At 55.8% G+C, this 12,456-nt stretch overlaps 1 protein-coding gene and 1 long non-coding RNA gene across 4 annotated transcripts in view; one reads left to right on the forward strand and one right to left on the reverse strand.

The window, feature by feature from the left end:
- LOC139791910 (uncharacterized) overlaps positions 1–12,456 on the forward strand; it is a 75,671-nt gene that overhangs the window by 42,150 nt on the left and 21,065 nt on the right. The window lies entirely within an intron of this gene.
- The window catches only part of AGAP3 (ArfGAP with GTPase domain, ankyrin repeat and PH domain 3), a 120,065-nt gene continuing 112,755 nt past the window's right edge, over positions 5,147–12,456 (reverse strand). For all 3 annotated transcript variants that reach the window (XM_071734422.1, XM_071734421.1, XM_071734423.1), the window contains exons 14-18: positions 9,042–9,196; positions 8,456–8,546; positions 7,909–8,131; positions 6,614–6,869; positions 5,147–6,369 (exon numbers count right to left, since the gene is read on the reverse strand). In XM_071734422.1, the coding sequence (XP_071590523.1) occupies positions 6,145–6,369; positions 6,614–6,869; positions 7,909–8,131; positions 8,456–8,546; positions 9,042–9,196 (950 nt within the window). In that variant the 3' untranslated portion in view covers positions 5,147–6,144. The remainder of the gene's footprint in view (positions 6,370–6,613; positions 6,870–7,908; positions 8,132–8,455; positions 8,547–9,041; positions 9,197–12,456) is intronic.

Here is a 12,456-nt window from a genome sequence, read left to right on the forward strand (position 1 = left end):
TAGGTTTGTTGTGGAGTTTGGGTCCCACAGAATGCAGTTAGCCACTGGCTAACACACATCCCTGTGTCTCCCAGGGATGTCATCGAGGCAACATCCCTGGCAGTCAGAGCTGACCTCACCCTCATGGAGGCCCTCCTTGATGGCACAGCAAGGCCTGGCCTATCTATCTCCACGGTGCCTGTGGTGGAGTGCTGCCTCCCCAGGGCTCTCCCCTCTTTAGCAGGTGAATTATTTTACTTTGGAGGGTGGGACCAGTGCTCAGCAGGCACAACTGAGTTCTCCTGCAGAGTCCCCTACCCTTAGGGAGCTGGCTGGCTCCCTGCCCTGGAGCTGCTGGATCCAGCTGGGCTGCATGGGGACAGCCACAACTCAGGGCAGAGCAGCTATGAGGACAGAGCCACGCTCTTGGATGTCCCAGGTGGGTGCTTCTTTCACAAGAGGTTTGTTGCAGGTCCTGAGATGGTTCATGGTGTGGATTCTGAGCACCTCCTGGGGCAGCAGAGCACAGCCAGCTGCCTGCAGCCATGGAAGGAGGAGCTTCTGCCCCTATCCCCTGCACCACCAACCTGGAAAAGAGAAGGCACCCTCAGGAGCTGCCTGGCCTGGTGATGCTCACAGCATCCCCAGCATGAGTTTGGCCTGCTCAGGCAGCAACATCTGCTGGCATTCACTCTGGATCACGGGAGATAAATGTCTTTCTGTGCTCAGGGGAGCTAGCAGGTCCCTCCAGCATACAACAGCAGATCTGCCTTGCACCTGAGAACACAGCTCACATACTCCAAGCTTCTTCCTACTTGGGTCTGGGTTGGTCTGAGGCAGAGAATAGCACTTTACCTGAGCTACTTGGCTGCAAAAAGGTATCACAAGCCATGTGCAGCCATTACAGTAGCTCCTGAACATGAACTGGTGCAGCACACCTGGACTGAGGGCAGAGGAGAGGGGGCAGGACAAAGCAATTGTGGTGCAATCAACAGTGCTCTGTCACTATAAATGTGTCCACATGAGGGGCCTGTGCCACTGCAACCCAGCACGGTACCACAGGATGGGCTTAAACACAGCAATGAAAAATGTCCTCAGCTCCAGGGCTGGGGCAGTGACAGTGAAAGGAGTTAAACTTTACTCTAGGGTCCAAGAACCCCCTTATTCTCACTTGGTATTTCTTGCTGGCACTAGATATGCTCTGCCCCAGATATAGCACTGGTTTATTGTGTTCTGAACCTATCCTTTTGACCTTTCCCCATGCCATCTCCAACCATGACTGTGTGCGAAGCAGCCCTGCTCTGGCTCCTCACAGACTGGGCTGGAGACCTGCAGCTTTCAGCTTCTTACAAGTTATTTGGCTTTTGGCACTGTTTTTGTTGTTGCTATTTTGTTTGATCAGCCCCAGAGTCAGTGCTCAATGCAACCCCACTAGAAGCCATGTTGATAGCTGCCAGAGATGCAGCTCATTCTGGTGGAGGTGACAGGCTCACTGCTGTCACCAGGGCTGCTGGGGAGCAGCACCATGCTCCTTCAGAGCTCCCCTGCCAGCCTCGTGCATGGCAGAGAGCCTGGTGCCTCCTGGGCAGTGCAGAGCAAAGCACTGCAGCATGGCAGTGGGTGCAGTGGATGACACTGCCTGCACTGCACCAAGGGGATACAACACCACCGCCAGCACCAGAGCCCAAAAGCAGAGGGTGCAGCTTGCCACACAGCTGGAGGTGCAGGTGCTGCATCATTCAGCTTGGGGTAGGTGGGTGGGAGGAGGGCACTGATAGAAAACAGGGTATTAAGGAGAGACTCTGGCAGTACAGAACGAAAGGGACGTCAGGAGGTCTCTGAGCCAATACCTACTGAAAGGTGGTCCCACTAGAGCAGGATGCTAAGGAACTTGCCCAGCTGACTTCCAGAACTTCCAAGGATCCTGATTGCACCTCTTTGGCCCCTCTCCCCGTGTCAGACCACCTTCTTCATTGTAATTTTTTTTTTCCCTTCTGTCTAGTTGGAGTTTCCCATGTGTCACTTTCTGTCTGTTCCATTGTGTCCTGAAGTGAACTGGAGTGGTGGTGGAGGGACTCTTATGTGGATACCCAAACGCGCACACTTGTGTAGGTGTAGAGTAAGAGGTAGATACAGATGTAGACACAGATATGTATATACATGGACATGCATTTGTTTAGATAGATATACACACATACACACGTACAAACAAGACTAATGTAGCCCTCATGAAGACAGTTTCAGTATTTTCAGGGGAATTCTCTCTACCCAGACCTGCCCAGGTAAATACCTGGAACCAAGGTAAGAACCAAGAAAGAAATTACTACATTCCACAGGGCATTTATTGACTCAGTGGTTCCCTTTCAGGTAAGGGTTTTCAGTGCAACAAAGCTGGTTCCTAACACTAACAACAGGCTTGTAGGAAGATACAATGGGCCACAACATGGTGCTAGTTCTGTTGTTCATTAGTCAGCCTCTCCAGGGCTCACTCAGATGCTTTCCTGATCTGCTGGTGGCTCATGCAGCAGTTCCCAGGAGGTCAGAAGAGGTTTGGTTTTTGTTTTTTTTTTTTCCAAAGTCAGTGCAAAGCAGGGGCTGTGATGGGCTCTCAGACCCCAGTATCAGCAGACTTGAGGCCTGGTAGAAGAAAGCTGTGCTGTGCTGTGAGGGAATCCCTACTGCTGCAGGTTGCCTTCAGAGAGCAGCTCACCATACTCCTGCCCTTGGTCAGGAGTGTCTGGCCATGGGGGCATGGCTGGCACTGCATGTGCCCACCTGAGGGGAGGGTGCACAGCCCTGTCTGAGGGTCAGTGGTCCAGGGAGCACACCCCTGGAGGCAAATTCCACTGTGCAATGTGAGTGTCTTCACTGCAGGAATGCTGTAACAAACCTGTACCTCTGACTGCATGAGGGCAGGAAAGGAACAATCTTCCTTTCTACCAGTCTGGCCCCTGTGAAGCATCATCAGTTCCTCCTGACCTCCTTCAATTCCTGTACAGACAGCTCCATGGCTGCACATGGAGTCTGCGGTGCAGCTGTAGTGTCAGTAGCCTGGTCAGGATGGCCTTGACAGCAGAGTCCAAAAGGTGGAGAGTGCATCTTCAGTGTGAAAGTAAAATGACCCAAGATAAAAGAAATGATCAAGGGTGTGCTGGAACTGAGGCCTGGGAAGAGAGAAGGACTGTAGCCACAGCCTGCTGTGCTGCTGCTCACTCAGATGCACACAAGTTATGAAGCACTTCATGGGAGTGCGATGCTTGGTGATCCCTGGATTGCCAGCACTGACGAAACTGTCCCCAGGCAGAGGTGTCACTGGCCTGCTCATACTGGACCTTGTGCAGCCCACCAGCGTGCGCCAGTGTTCTCAGGCTGAGGGCTCTGAAGGGACTTGTGTGACACTTCTGCAACCACAAGCTGTCCAGACACTGAGATGAGAACGGGTGCAGGAGCTGCAGTGGAGCATATTGGTGACCCGTCTTGGTAAGCACAGGCCAAGGGACCTGGGACATTGTGTCAGAACTCTGTCCCCTTTAGCAAAGAAGCAGGGCTGATTGGCCCCACTGCCAGGTGTTTTTTTCCCCTCCTTCAGCACAAACCCTTTCCTGATGGGGATGGTAACAGCATACCACAGCCTGGAGACTACCCATGGCAGGCACACCCCTTTGCACTGGGGCAGCTGGTCTGGATTCCAGGCCACTGTGCCCCAGGATGGCCTTTCCTGCTCACACATCGCTTGGAGAAAAGTGCTTTTAATTTGGCTCTTTGGACCATGCAGTAGCACAGGGCACAACTGTTGGTGCTCCCTCCCCTGTACACAAGAAGGGGGGGCAGCCCCAAACCCCCTGCAACCATTTACTGGCAAAAGCATCTGCCTCAATGGGGCTGTGTGCTGGAAGCAGGACCACCAGCAGGACATGGGCAGGGCTGAGGGTGTCCCGAAGGGGCTGCACACCCCCACTGGCACCCCCTGGCCTGGAGGGTGGGCTCAGTGCAGCCCCAGGGCTGACTTCACATGGCTCCTGGTGGCACACCAGCCCCAACCCAGCCCTGAAGATGAAGTGTGGGGCAGGTGAGGGGTCTGACTGGAGCCCCCTGCCTGGGCTATGTCCGGGCAGGGTCTGCTGGGGGGGGGGTCAAAGCTGGGCTGGGATGGGAAGGGAGGTGCCAGGGCTGGACTGGGTGGGATCCCGCCTGGGAGATGATGTATGGGCAGATGTATCAGATCGCACAAGATAAACAAGCAGTGAATTTCATCAGGGCCCATCATGGCTTTAATTTGGCTGCCTAATGAGTCAGATCCAGCCGCGCAGATAAAAGTTGTCAGAGCCGCAGCCCTAATGAATTTCTTGCCACTTGTAATCAAGGCAGCTTGTCTGAGGGGGATGATTAATGGGCCCCAGAGGAGCTGCCGTCCCTCTGCTTCCATTCCCACTAATGCAGTTGCCAGGAAATTAACCAAACCCAGCACTGGGCTGGGGTTGGGCCCACGAAGGGCTGGGGTTTGAGGATGGACAAGGGTCAGATCTAGGCATAGGTGGGTTGGGCTGGGCCCAAGACTTGGACTGGGATGGGGATTGGCATGCACAGCCAGTGCACAGTGATGGGTCCAGAGACTGGTGGAGGGGTTGGGGAAAGTGCTCTAAGGTCTCCCCATTGCAGCCTTCTCTTCTTCAGACTGAACAACCCCAACTCTCTCAGCCTGGCTCCAGAGCAGAGTTGCTCCAGCTCTCGCAACATCTCGAGGGCCTCCTGTGGACTTGTTCCAACAGCTCCATGTCCTCCTGGTGGTGGGGACCCCAGAGCTGGACCCAGCACCCAGGGGGAATCTCCCCAGAATGCAGCAGAAGGGAACAATCCCCTCCCTGGCCCTGCTGGTCATGCTGCTGGGGATACAGCCCAGGACATGGTTCTCAGCTGTTTGCATATATGGCTGGCTCATATCAAGCTCATTGACCAGGGACACATCTCCCCTCTGTGTCCCCACACTTTGACATGTCCACCAAGGGCTCCGCTTCAGCACAGGACTGCTCTTACTAGCTCCTGAGCTGGAAGAGAAAGGGCTGAATGTCAGTCTGGGCTGGAAATCCACTGGAACTTGTAGAGTGGGCAAGAAGGAGACTGAAGGCTGCATAGGAGGCCCCAAGGGCAGCACACAGAAAAGCTGGCCTGGCAGGAGGTGGGTTGCTTTATTGGCCTTTATCTCCTTGGCTGCAGATAACACACACAGGGCAACTCATGGCAAAGAAACAGTATATACAGAGTGTCCATATAAATATTTCCAATGTACATTTTATACACAAGTGACAGATACGTTCCACAGCAGTGTCCAAAGCCTTGGGTTTCCAGCACTCAGCTGCAGACTTGGCCCAAAACCAAAGGGAGACTCATCTCTCTCCTCTGGCTCTGCCGGAGACCAGCCCCGCCTGGGAAGCAGCGGGAGCCAGCAGGGATGCTCCAGTGGAGACACTGTATGGCTTTGGGGCTTGAACAGTGACTCTACAGACAGACAGACACAGCTGGGGATCCTGGGGTGATCATCCTTCTCTAGGTCACCAGGGAGGCTGGAGAGGCCTTCATCCATGGGCTGAATGGAGAGATGCTCCCTTTGCATCAGCACGTGGGGAGCGGTACCAGAGAGGGGGTCCCTCCCTGCACCCAACCAGAAGCAGACAGGAGCACAGAGGTGCAGGAGGGGGAACAGGCAACTCCTGCTGCCCCCCACCTGCCCCCACACTCGGATGCACAGCTTGGGAAGGAGGGAAGTGCCCAAACTGCCCTGCGGTTTGGGAGAGCGGGTGCAGCCATCGCCCTCCCCAGTACCGGCTGTGCAGGGGAGTGAGGGCCCTGCACCATGATTGCCTCCAGCCTCACAGCACATTCGTGTGTGTTGGGGGCATGAAGAAGCTGCCTCTCCTCCCCCTGTACCAGTCATGAGAACGGGCTATACTGCAGCCCCTATCCCCTGGACTGTGAGGAAGCCCCTGGCAGTGCTGGGTCTGCACAGATGCCCCAGCAGCACAGAGAGCAGAGCTGCTGGCTCCTCCAGCCAGTACAGGGGTCCAGGTGGGGAGGCAAGCACAGTGGGTGGCCTGGCTGTGATTCTCCTGTGGCCTTGGTGCCCCAGTCAGGGCTGGCAGGTGTGGTGATTGGAGGGCCTGGCAGGAGCTAGAGAGCCCCGGGGCTGGAGCTGAGCTCCGGCACCAGAGCGCAGGAGTTGTTGTTGGCATTGGTGTTGCGGCGGGGCAGGCTGGGGGTCAGTGTGGTGACAGCGCTGTCGCTGGGGCACCCATGCTGCAGCAGGATGTCGATGCACTCCTGGCTGCCAGCTCGCCGGGCATAGGCCAGCGGGGTCAGGCCCCGAGCATCCCGGCTCTTCACGTCCACCCCATACTGTGGAGAGAAAGTAGCCAGATCAGCAAGACACAGCAAGAACACCAGCAGAGGCCCAAGGTCTGTGTGGCACTGGGGTGGGCAGAGGAAGGAAAATGGAGGGCAGGCAGGGGAGTCCCAGCAGGCACTAGGGAACCCAGGGGAGGGGGATGGATGAAGGGTGTCCCAAGACCTGGAAACAGGGACAGAAGAACCAGCACAGGGCCAGAACTGCTGTGGTGGTGGCTGCAGGGTCCTGTCTTACCCAGATGAGCAGCTGCGTGAAGACAACATTGGCCATAGCGCAGGAGAGATGCAGTGCCGTGCGTCCATCGCCGTCCCCATAGGTTTCGTTCACTTCCTCCTTAGTGCCATGGGCCAGGAGCGTCACCACAAGGCGCAGGTCATCCTCTACCACTGCCCGCAGCAGCTGCTGCCCCAGAGGGATGTCCGACTGAGGCAGAGGAGCCAGGAAGAGCTTCTGCTCGTACTTTGCCCGGATCCATCGCTCCTTCTCCTCCCTGCCAGATGGGACACTGTCACAAGTGGGCCAACCCCATATACAAAGGGACATGTGTACCATTGTTGCCACCCTGAATGCACCCTGTCTGGCACACCCAGGCATATCCTGCACGGTCCCTGCCACGGGCTGTGCCCCCCAAGCAGAGGTGTCCCTGGGGTTGGCACACTGCTCTCTGGACACACTTGCCCCACTGTGCCTCCCCATAGCTCCCCACATACCCTGTGCATGGGCAGCAGCTGGGTCACACACCCAGACCCTACACTGGTCACTGTGCACAGGAACACCCTCACCTCCATGATGGTTCCCCTACACACTCCTGCCAGCCCATCACATGGCAATGCGGGGACTGTCTCTGTCCCACGCTCATGCGTGGGCCATGGCCAGCAGCAAGAAAAGGTTAGCAGCCGCAGACGGTGGCCCAGTGCTGCGGGAGGGACGTTATCGCCACTGCCGTCTCGCCTGGTGCAAACAAAAGCTGCAGCAGCGTCCATCCCGCCTGGGGCTGCGGGGCCAGGCGGATCGATGTGTGCTGTGCCGCTGCTATCTGCTGCCATTCTATCCATCTGCATCTGGCGGGCGGCCATCAATGCCCTGTGCTGAGCATGCTCACTGCTGCCGCCCCCTGACCTGCTCTTATCCGATGATAAGGCACAGAATGGGCTCTTGTTGGGATGAGTGACAGGAGAGTCGCTCCGATAGGGACAGACAAGGGCCTGAAAGGGACGCACCCTTGAGACCCCCCGGCAGCATGCTGCCAAGCCATCTCTGTTAACCCCTTCTGCTTTGCATCCAGCCATGGCTCCAGCAGTCACCACATGGCCATGGCTGGCCATGGAGACCAGCTGGGCCACCAGGACGGTGGAACAAGGCTTCCAGTGCCCAGGGAACTGGCAGGATCCCCAACACCGGAGTACCTCGAGGATCCCTGCCCACCTCTCTGTCTGATCAGATGGCTGCTCCCAACCTCCTGTGGTGCCATAAAGCCTCCTGCTGTGGTTGTCTGAAAGGCCATCTCTGAAGGTCCCCATTTCCCTTACCGACTGCTTTCAGGGGTGGGCTTCGGGTAGCCTTCCACTGCTCCTTCCCAGACGGCGTTGGCCAGGGCATTGCCAATGGCCGTCATGACCATGAGAAGCTCACTGGGCCAGTCATCCAGGTCCAGGGAGCGCACACGGGACAGGTGGGTGCCCAGGTTGCGATGGATCCCGGAGCACTCAATGCACATAAGGGACCCCAGGTTCAGACTGGCCCAGTCTGGATCTGAGGGCAACAAGATCAGTGGAAAAGAGTTAGTACCATCATGAACACACCAGCCTGTCTCCTACAATCTAGGAGACGCATGTTTGCAGGCACTTGCCCACCAGACCCCTTCCAAGCCCAGTGCCCCAGCAGCAGAGCAGCAAGGACCCCAGGCTGGTCAGTGAGGGCTTTTGGAGCAGCGTGGCAAGTGGGTCAGTCCCCCATCCCTGAAGAATGGGTCAACTGCAGGAGAGGATGAGAAAGCCCCACAGGATGGGTCTCTTTGGGGCCAGAGGAGGTGGCTGGGGTGATGTCCCCCTCCCTACCCAGTGCTGTGGTTCTTACTCGGAGCGTCGCAGTCCACACAGAAGCTGTTCCCGCGTGCGGTCCGGACGGCCTGCATAGCCTGTGCATCGCTCTGGCTGCCCAGACGAGCCTGAGACAAAACACACACAAACCCTGTTCAATGATCCTGCCTCGTGTCCTCTCAAGGCCACTCCACAAGCTTGTCAGGAGCCACGAGCACCTCACTCATGTAGGAGGGGTGCCTGGGATGGGAGCTCAGAGAACAGGGTCCAGAGGGAACATGGATTCGTAGCTGGGTGTGCACAGGAGAAGCAGGGGATGGTGGGACAGAGGTGGAGAGAAAACGTGACAGAGGTGACTGTCCAAGGAGGGAGCAGACAGCAGAGGATCCAACGCTGGTGGGATGCAGAGAATTATGTGGGGACAGAGCCAGGTGTGGGAGGGGACATGGAGAGAGGTGACATGAAACCTAGGGAAGAGCAGCACAGCCCCAGGGATGGAAACAACCCTGACTGGGCAGAGGGATCAGGATGAGATACAGCCTGGAGAGAGAAGAAATGCTGGGACTGGGACGGATGCAGCAAAGCAGATGCCAGAACAAAGCACGACTCTGCTGAGGCCTCACCTTGTTTTTGCTGCTCTCACAGCCCTGCAGGCTGGCAAGGATCTGGCTCTCAATGGCCTGGACCCAAAGCTCTCGCTCCTCTGATGTTGAGGCCTCAAAGAGCCACGTCTGGCCCGTCAGGGACACGATAATGAACTCAAATGGCTCATCTGGTTCTGGAAAAGAAAGGTGTGTGCTGAAATGGGTCCACAAAGGAGGGGGTCTGCCAGCCTTGCAGAAAGCTGATTGTGCCCTGCTCTCTGTGTCCTGTACATCCCATCTTTGGAGAAAGCTGCTGGAACTCCATGGGGCCACACGACAGGACACAGCCACTCTTCCCACAGAGGAGCATTAAGTCACAGAGACCCGACAGCGGTGAGACAGGGACAGCAGAAACATGCAAAAGCACCTCAGTCCCCCAAATGGCCCCAAAACAACCAAGAACTTGCTGAAAACTAAGGTGTAAAATGTGGTCTCCCCTTCTGGCTACTGCTGGGATTGCTGTAAGGTGGCCCCAGCCAGGGCTGCCCTGAGTGGGTGCACGGGGCTGGGGTGCTCGTGGGGGGCCCGTCCCAGTCTGCACCCCAGCACCAGCATTTACTTTTTATTGCCAACTTCAGTAGTTAGTGCAGTAAATGACTTAACTAAGCGGGGCCTGAATGGAATGACTAATAAACGTTATGTCACAGCACACGCTTCAGCTCATAGCAAAATGATTTGTAATTACCTAATTAGCGTTATGCAAATAACACCCTCATCTCCATAATGTGCCTTCCCAGCTCTCTATTAAAAGCAGGGAGTCAACTGCACAGCTCCAGAGACAGCAAGGAGACCAAGGCTGTTCCTTAGCTAAGCAGTGCTGTGCCAGCCTCCAGCCTGGCAGAGTCTGGAGAAGGAGAGATGAGCAGAGAGGGTCTGAAGGGATTCTTTCCTCTGCCAGAATCTCCCTGCAAGCTGCAGTCCGAGGAGCCTCTCACTGTGGAGGGAAGCAGCAGGAGGGCAATGGTTCAAGAACCTGCTGCAGCCCACAGCACCCCAGCAGAGCTAATGAGGGGGTGCAGAGGCCACCAGCTGGGTCCCACCAAGGGCACAGCAACCTCAGTTGCTGCTGGGCTGCCCAGCTGAGCTGGATGATGGTGAGGAAGGATGTGATGAGGCTTGAGCAAAGCTGCAGTGGGGCTGGTGGGAGAGCACAGCCCTCCCTCTCTTTCAAGTTCTTTCCATATCTTGTTCCCTTTGCATGCACCACCACATGTACCAGGCACACAGAATCACAGAATCATCAGAGCTGTAGGGGACTTCTAGAGATCACCTAGTCCAGCTCTCCCACTAAATCAGGATCACCCATAGCACATTACACAGGATGGTATCCAGGCAGGTTTTTGGTATCTCCAGAGAAGGGGACTCCACAACCTCCCTGGGCAGCCTGTGCCAGTGCCTTGTCACCCTCATAGTAAAGTTTTGTTCTTATGTTTAAAGAGAACTTCCTATGTTTCACCTTGCGCCCACTACCCCTTGTCTTGTCATTGGGAACCACTGAGAAGAGTCCAGCTCCATCTTCCTTGCACCCACCCTTTAGATACTTGCAGACACTGATAAAGTCTCCCCTCAGCCTCCTCTTCTCCAGGCCAATGATTTCCAGCTCAGCCTTTCCTCATAAGAGAGATTCTCCAATCCCCCAGTCATCTTTGTTGCCCTCCGTTGGACTCTCTCCAGTAGTTTCTTGTTTCAAGCTGGGGAGGCCAGGACTGGATGTAGTGTTCAACAGAGCCACTTCTGGAGCACCTCAATATATCAGAATGGGCTCTCCTCTCCTTAAATCTCTCCCATCCTTGTTCCAAGCCACCTGCAGCTGCTGTCTCTGTGTTGCAGGCCCCAGGCCAGCCACTGGCACCTGGGAAGTCCTGGATGAACTTTAAGTGCTCTCTGCTACTGAGCCACTTCTGCTGCCACTGCAACAGCAGCAAGCCCCCGGGACACTGGGAGGATTCCTGCCACACCTCCATCATCCTTGTTGCTCTCTCTTCCTTGCTCAGCACCACCTTACCAAATGGGTAGGCAGGAATCCTGTCCAAGCCCTTGGGTGCCTGATCACCTGTCTCCCAGTTTTCTGCTCAGGATGCTGACAGGAGGGGCCTTCTTCCTCCTGCTGGGGTCCCTGCTGGGTTGCCCACACCTGACCATGAGCAAACAGCAAAATTTCTGGGGCTCCAACCCCACTCAGACAGACTTTCCCACTGTTACTGCTTGGGGGCATCCTGGAGCCCTGGGGCTGCTTGGTCCCAGCCCTGATTGTAGTCACAGTAAGACCAAAGACCCAGCAGAGGCTTCACAAGTCACAGGACCTCCTTTCCCCTTTGTACCTCAAGGATTCCACCCCTACCCTGAACAAAGGGCCTGTTGCTCTCTGCAGAGCCCAGGAGGAGCTAACAAAGGACAACAGTTTTTCTTCTACACTAAAGCTTCTTTAGCAAGCGAATTCACCACCTCTTTTTCCCTGCAGCCATACAGGATGAACGGCAGGTCCCAGGCCAGATCTTGTAGGAGGCATGAGCTGTGGCAGGAGAGTGTGAGCTGCAGGATCCCACCCTGGGATCCCATGCAACCCTGCATGCAGGATTTGGCATAAGGGAAGGAAATAGAGGATTCTGAACAGCTTCGAATAGTGTGTGGACCCAGCTCCCCGGATGCTCTGAGATGAGCTCCTGAGCTCCATGGGAGGCCCATATGAGTTGAACCAGACTCAAGTCATAGCTTTAGGAAAAGTATGGAGCTTTCTCAGATTTTTCTGGGGGGAGGCACACACTTTTAATGTGGCAGGGACATTTCTGGACAGGTGAAAGGGTAGCACAAAGAAGAGGCCATAGGCAGAAGGTGTGACTATCTCTGTTGGCTGAACAACCTCCCCTGCATCATGTGCAGGCCATGGGTTCCTCCCTGGTGGACAGAGTGGCCAAAAGAGCCCCAGAGGTCATCAGCTAAAACTGGACAGGGTGAAGGTCCTGGAGGAAGCTGCTCCTACAGGACCAGGGAGCACTTTCCAGCTTTTCCAGCCCTTTCCAGCCTGTACTTTTTATGACAAAGGGGCTGTCCCAGGGCCAGAAGGCAGAGCCCATCTCTGTGGCCCTGCAGGCGTGCTGGTGGGAGTCCATTACACTGGCTCCATTAGAATTAGTGGGCAGTGGAAACGAATATGCTTGTCTCTCTCTCTCTTGATGATTTTTTGATGATGTTTTAAAGACTGAGCTCTGTGAAAAGTTGCTGAACAGAGTTTGGTACAAGCCAGCTCTGCTAATGGGTGTTAACCCCATGACCCAGCTCCAACACCGCCCAGCAACGAGTGCTCCAAATGAGAGCAAAATGAGCCAGGCACTGTGCAGCAGCCAGGACGGGCTGGGGTCACATTGCACATGGACCCCACCAGCAACTGAACCCC

Source organism: Heliangelus exortis, chromosome 2 (genome assembly GCF_036169615.1).
Source record: "Heliangelus exortis chromosome 2, bHelExo1.hap1, whole genome shotgun sequence".
Taxonomy (NCBI): domain Eukaryota; kingdom Metazoa; phylum Chordata; class Aves; order Apodiformes; family Trochilidae; genus Heliangelus; species Heliangelus exortis.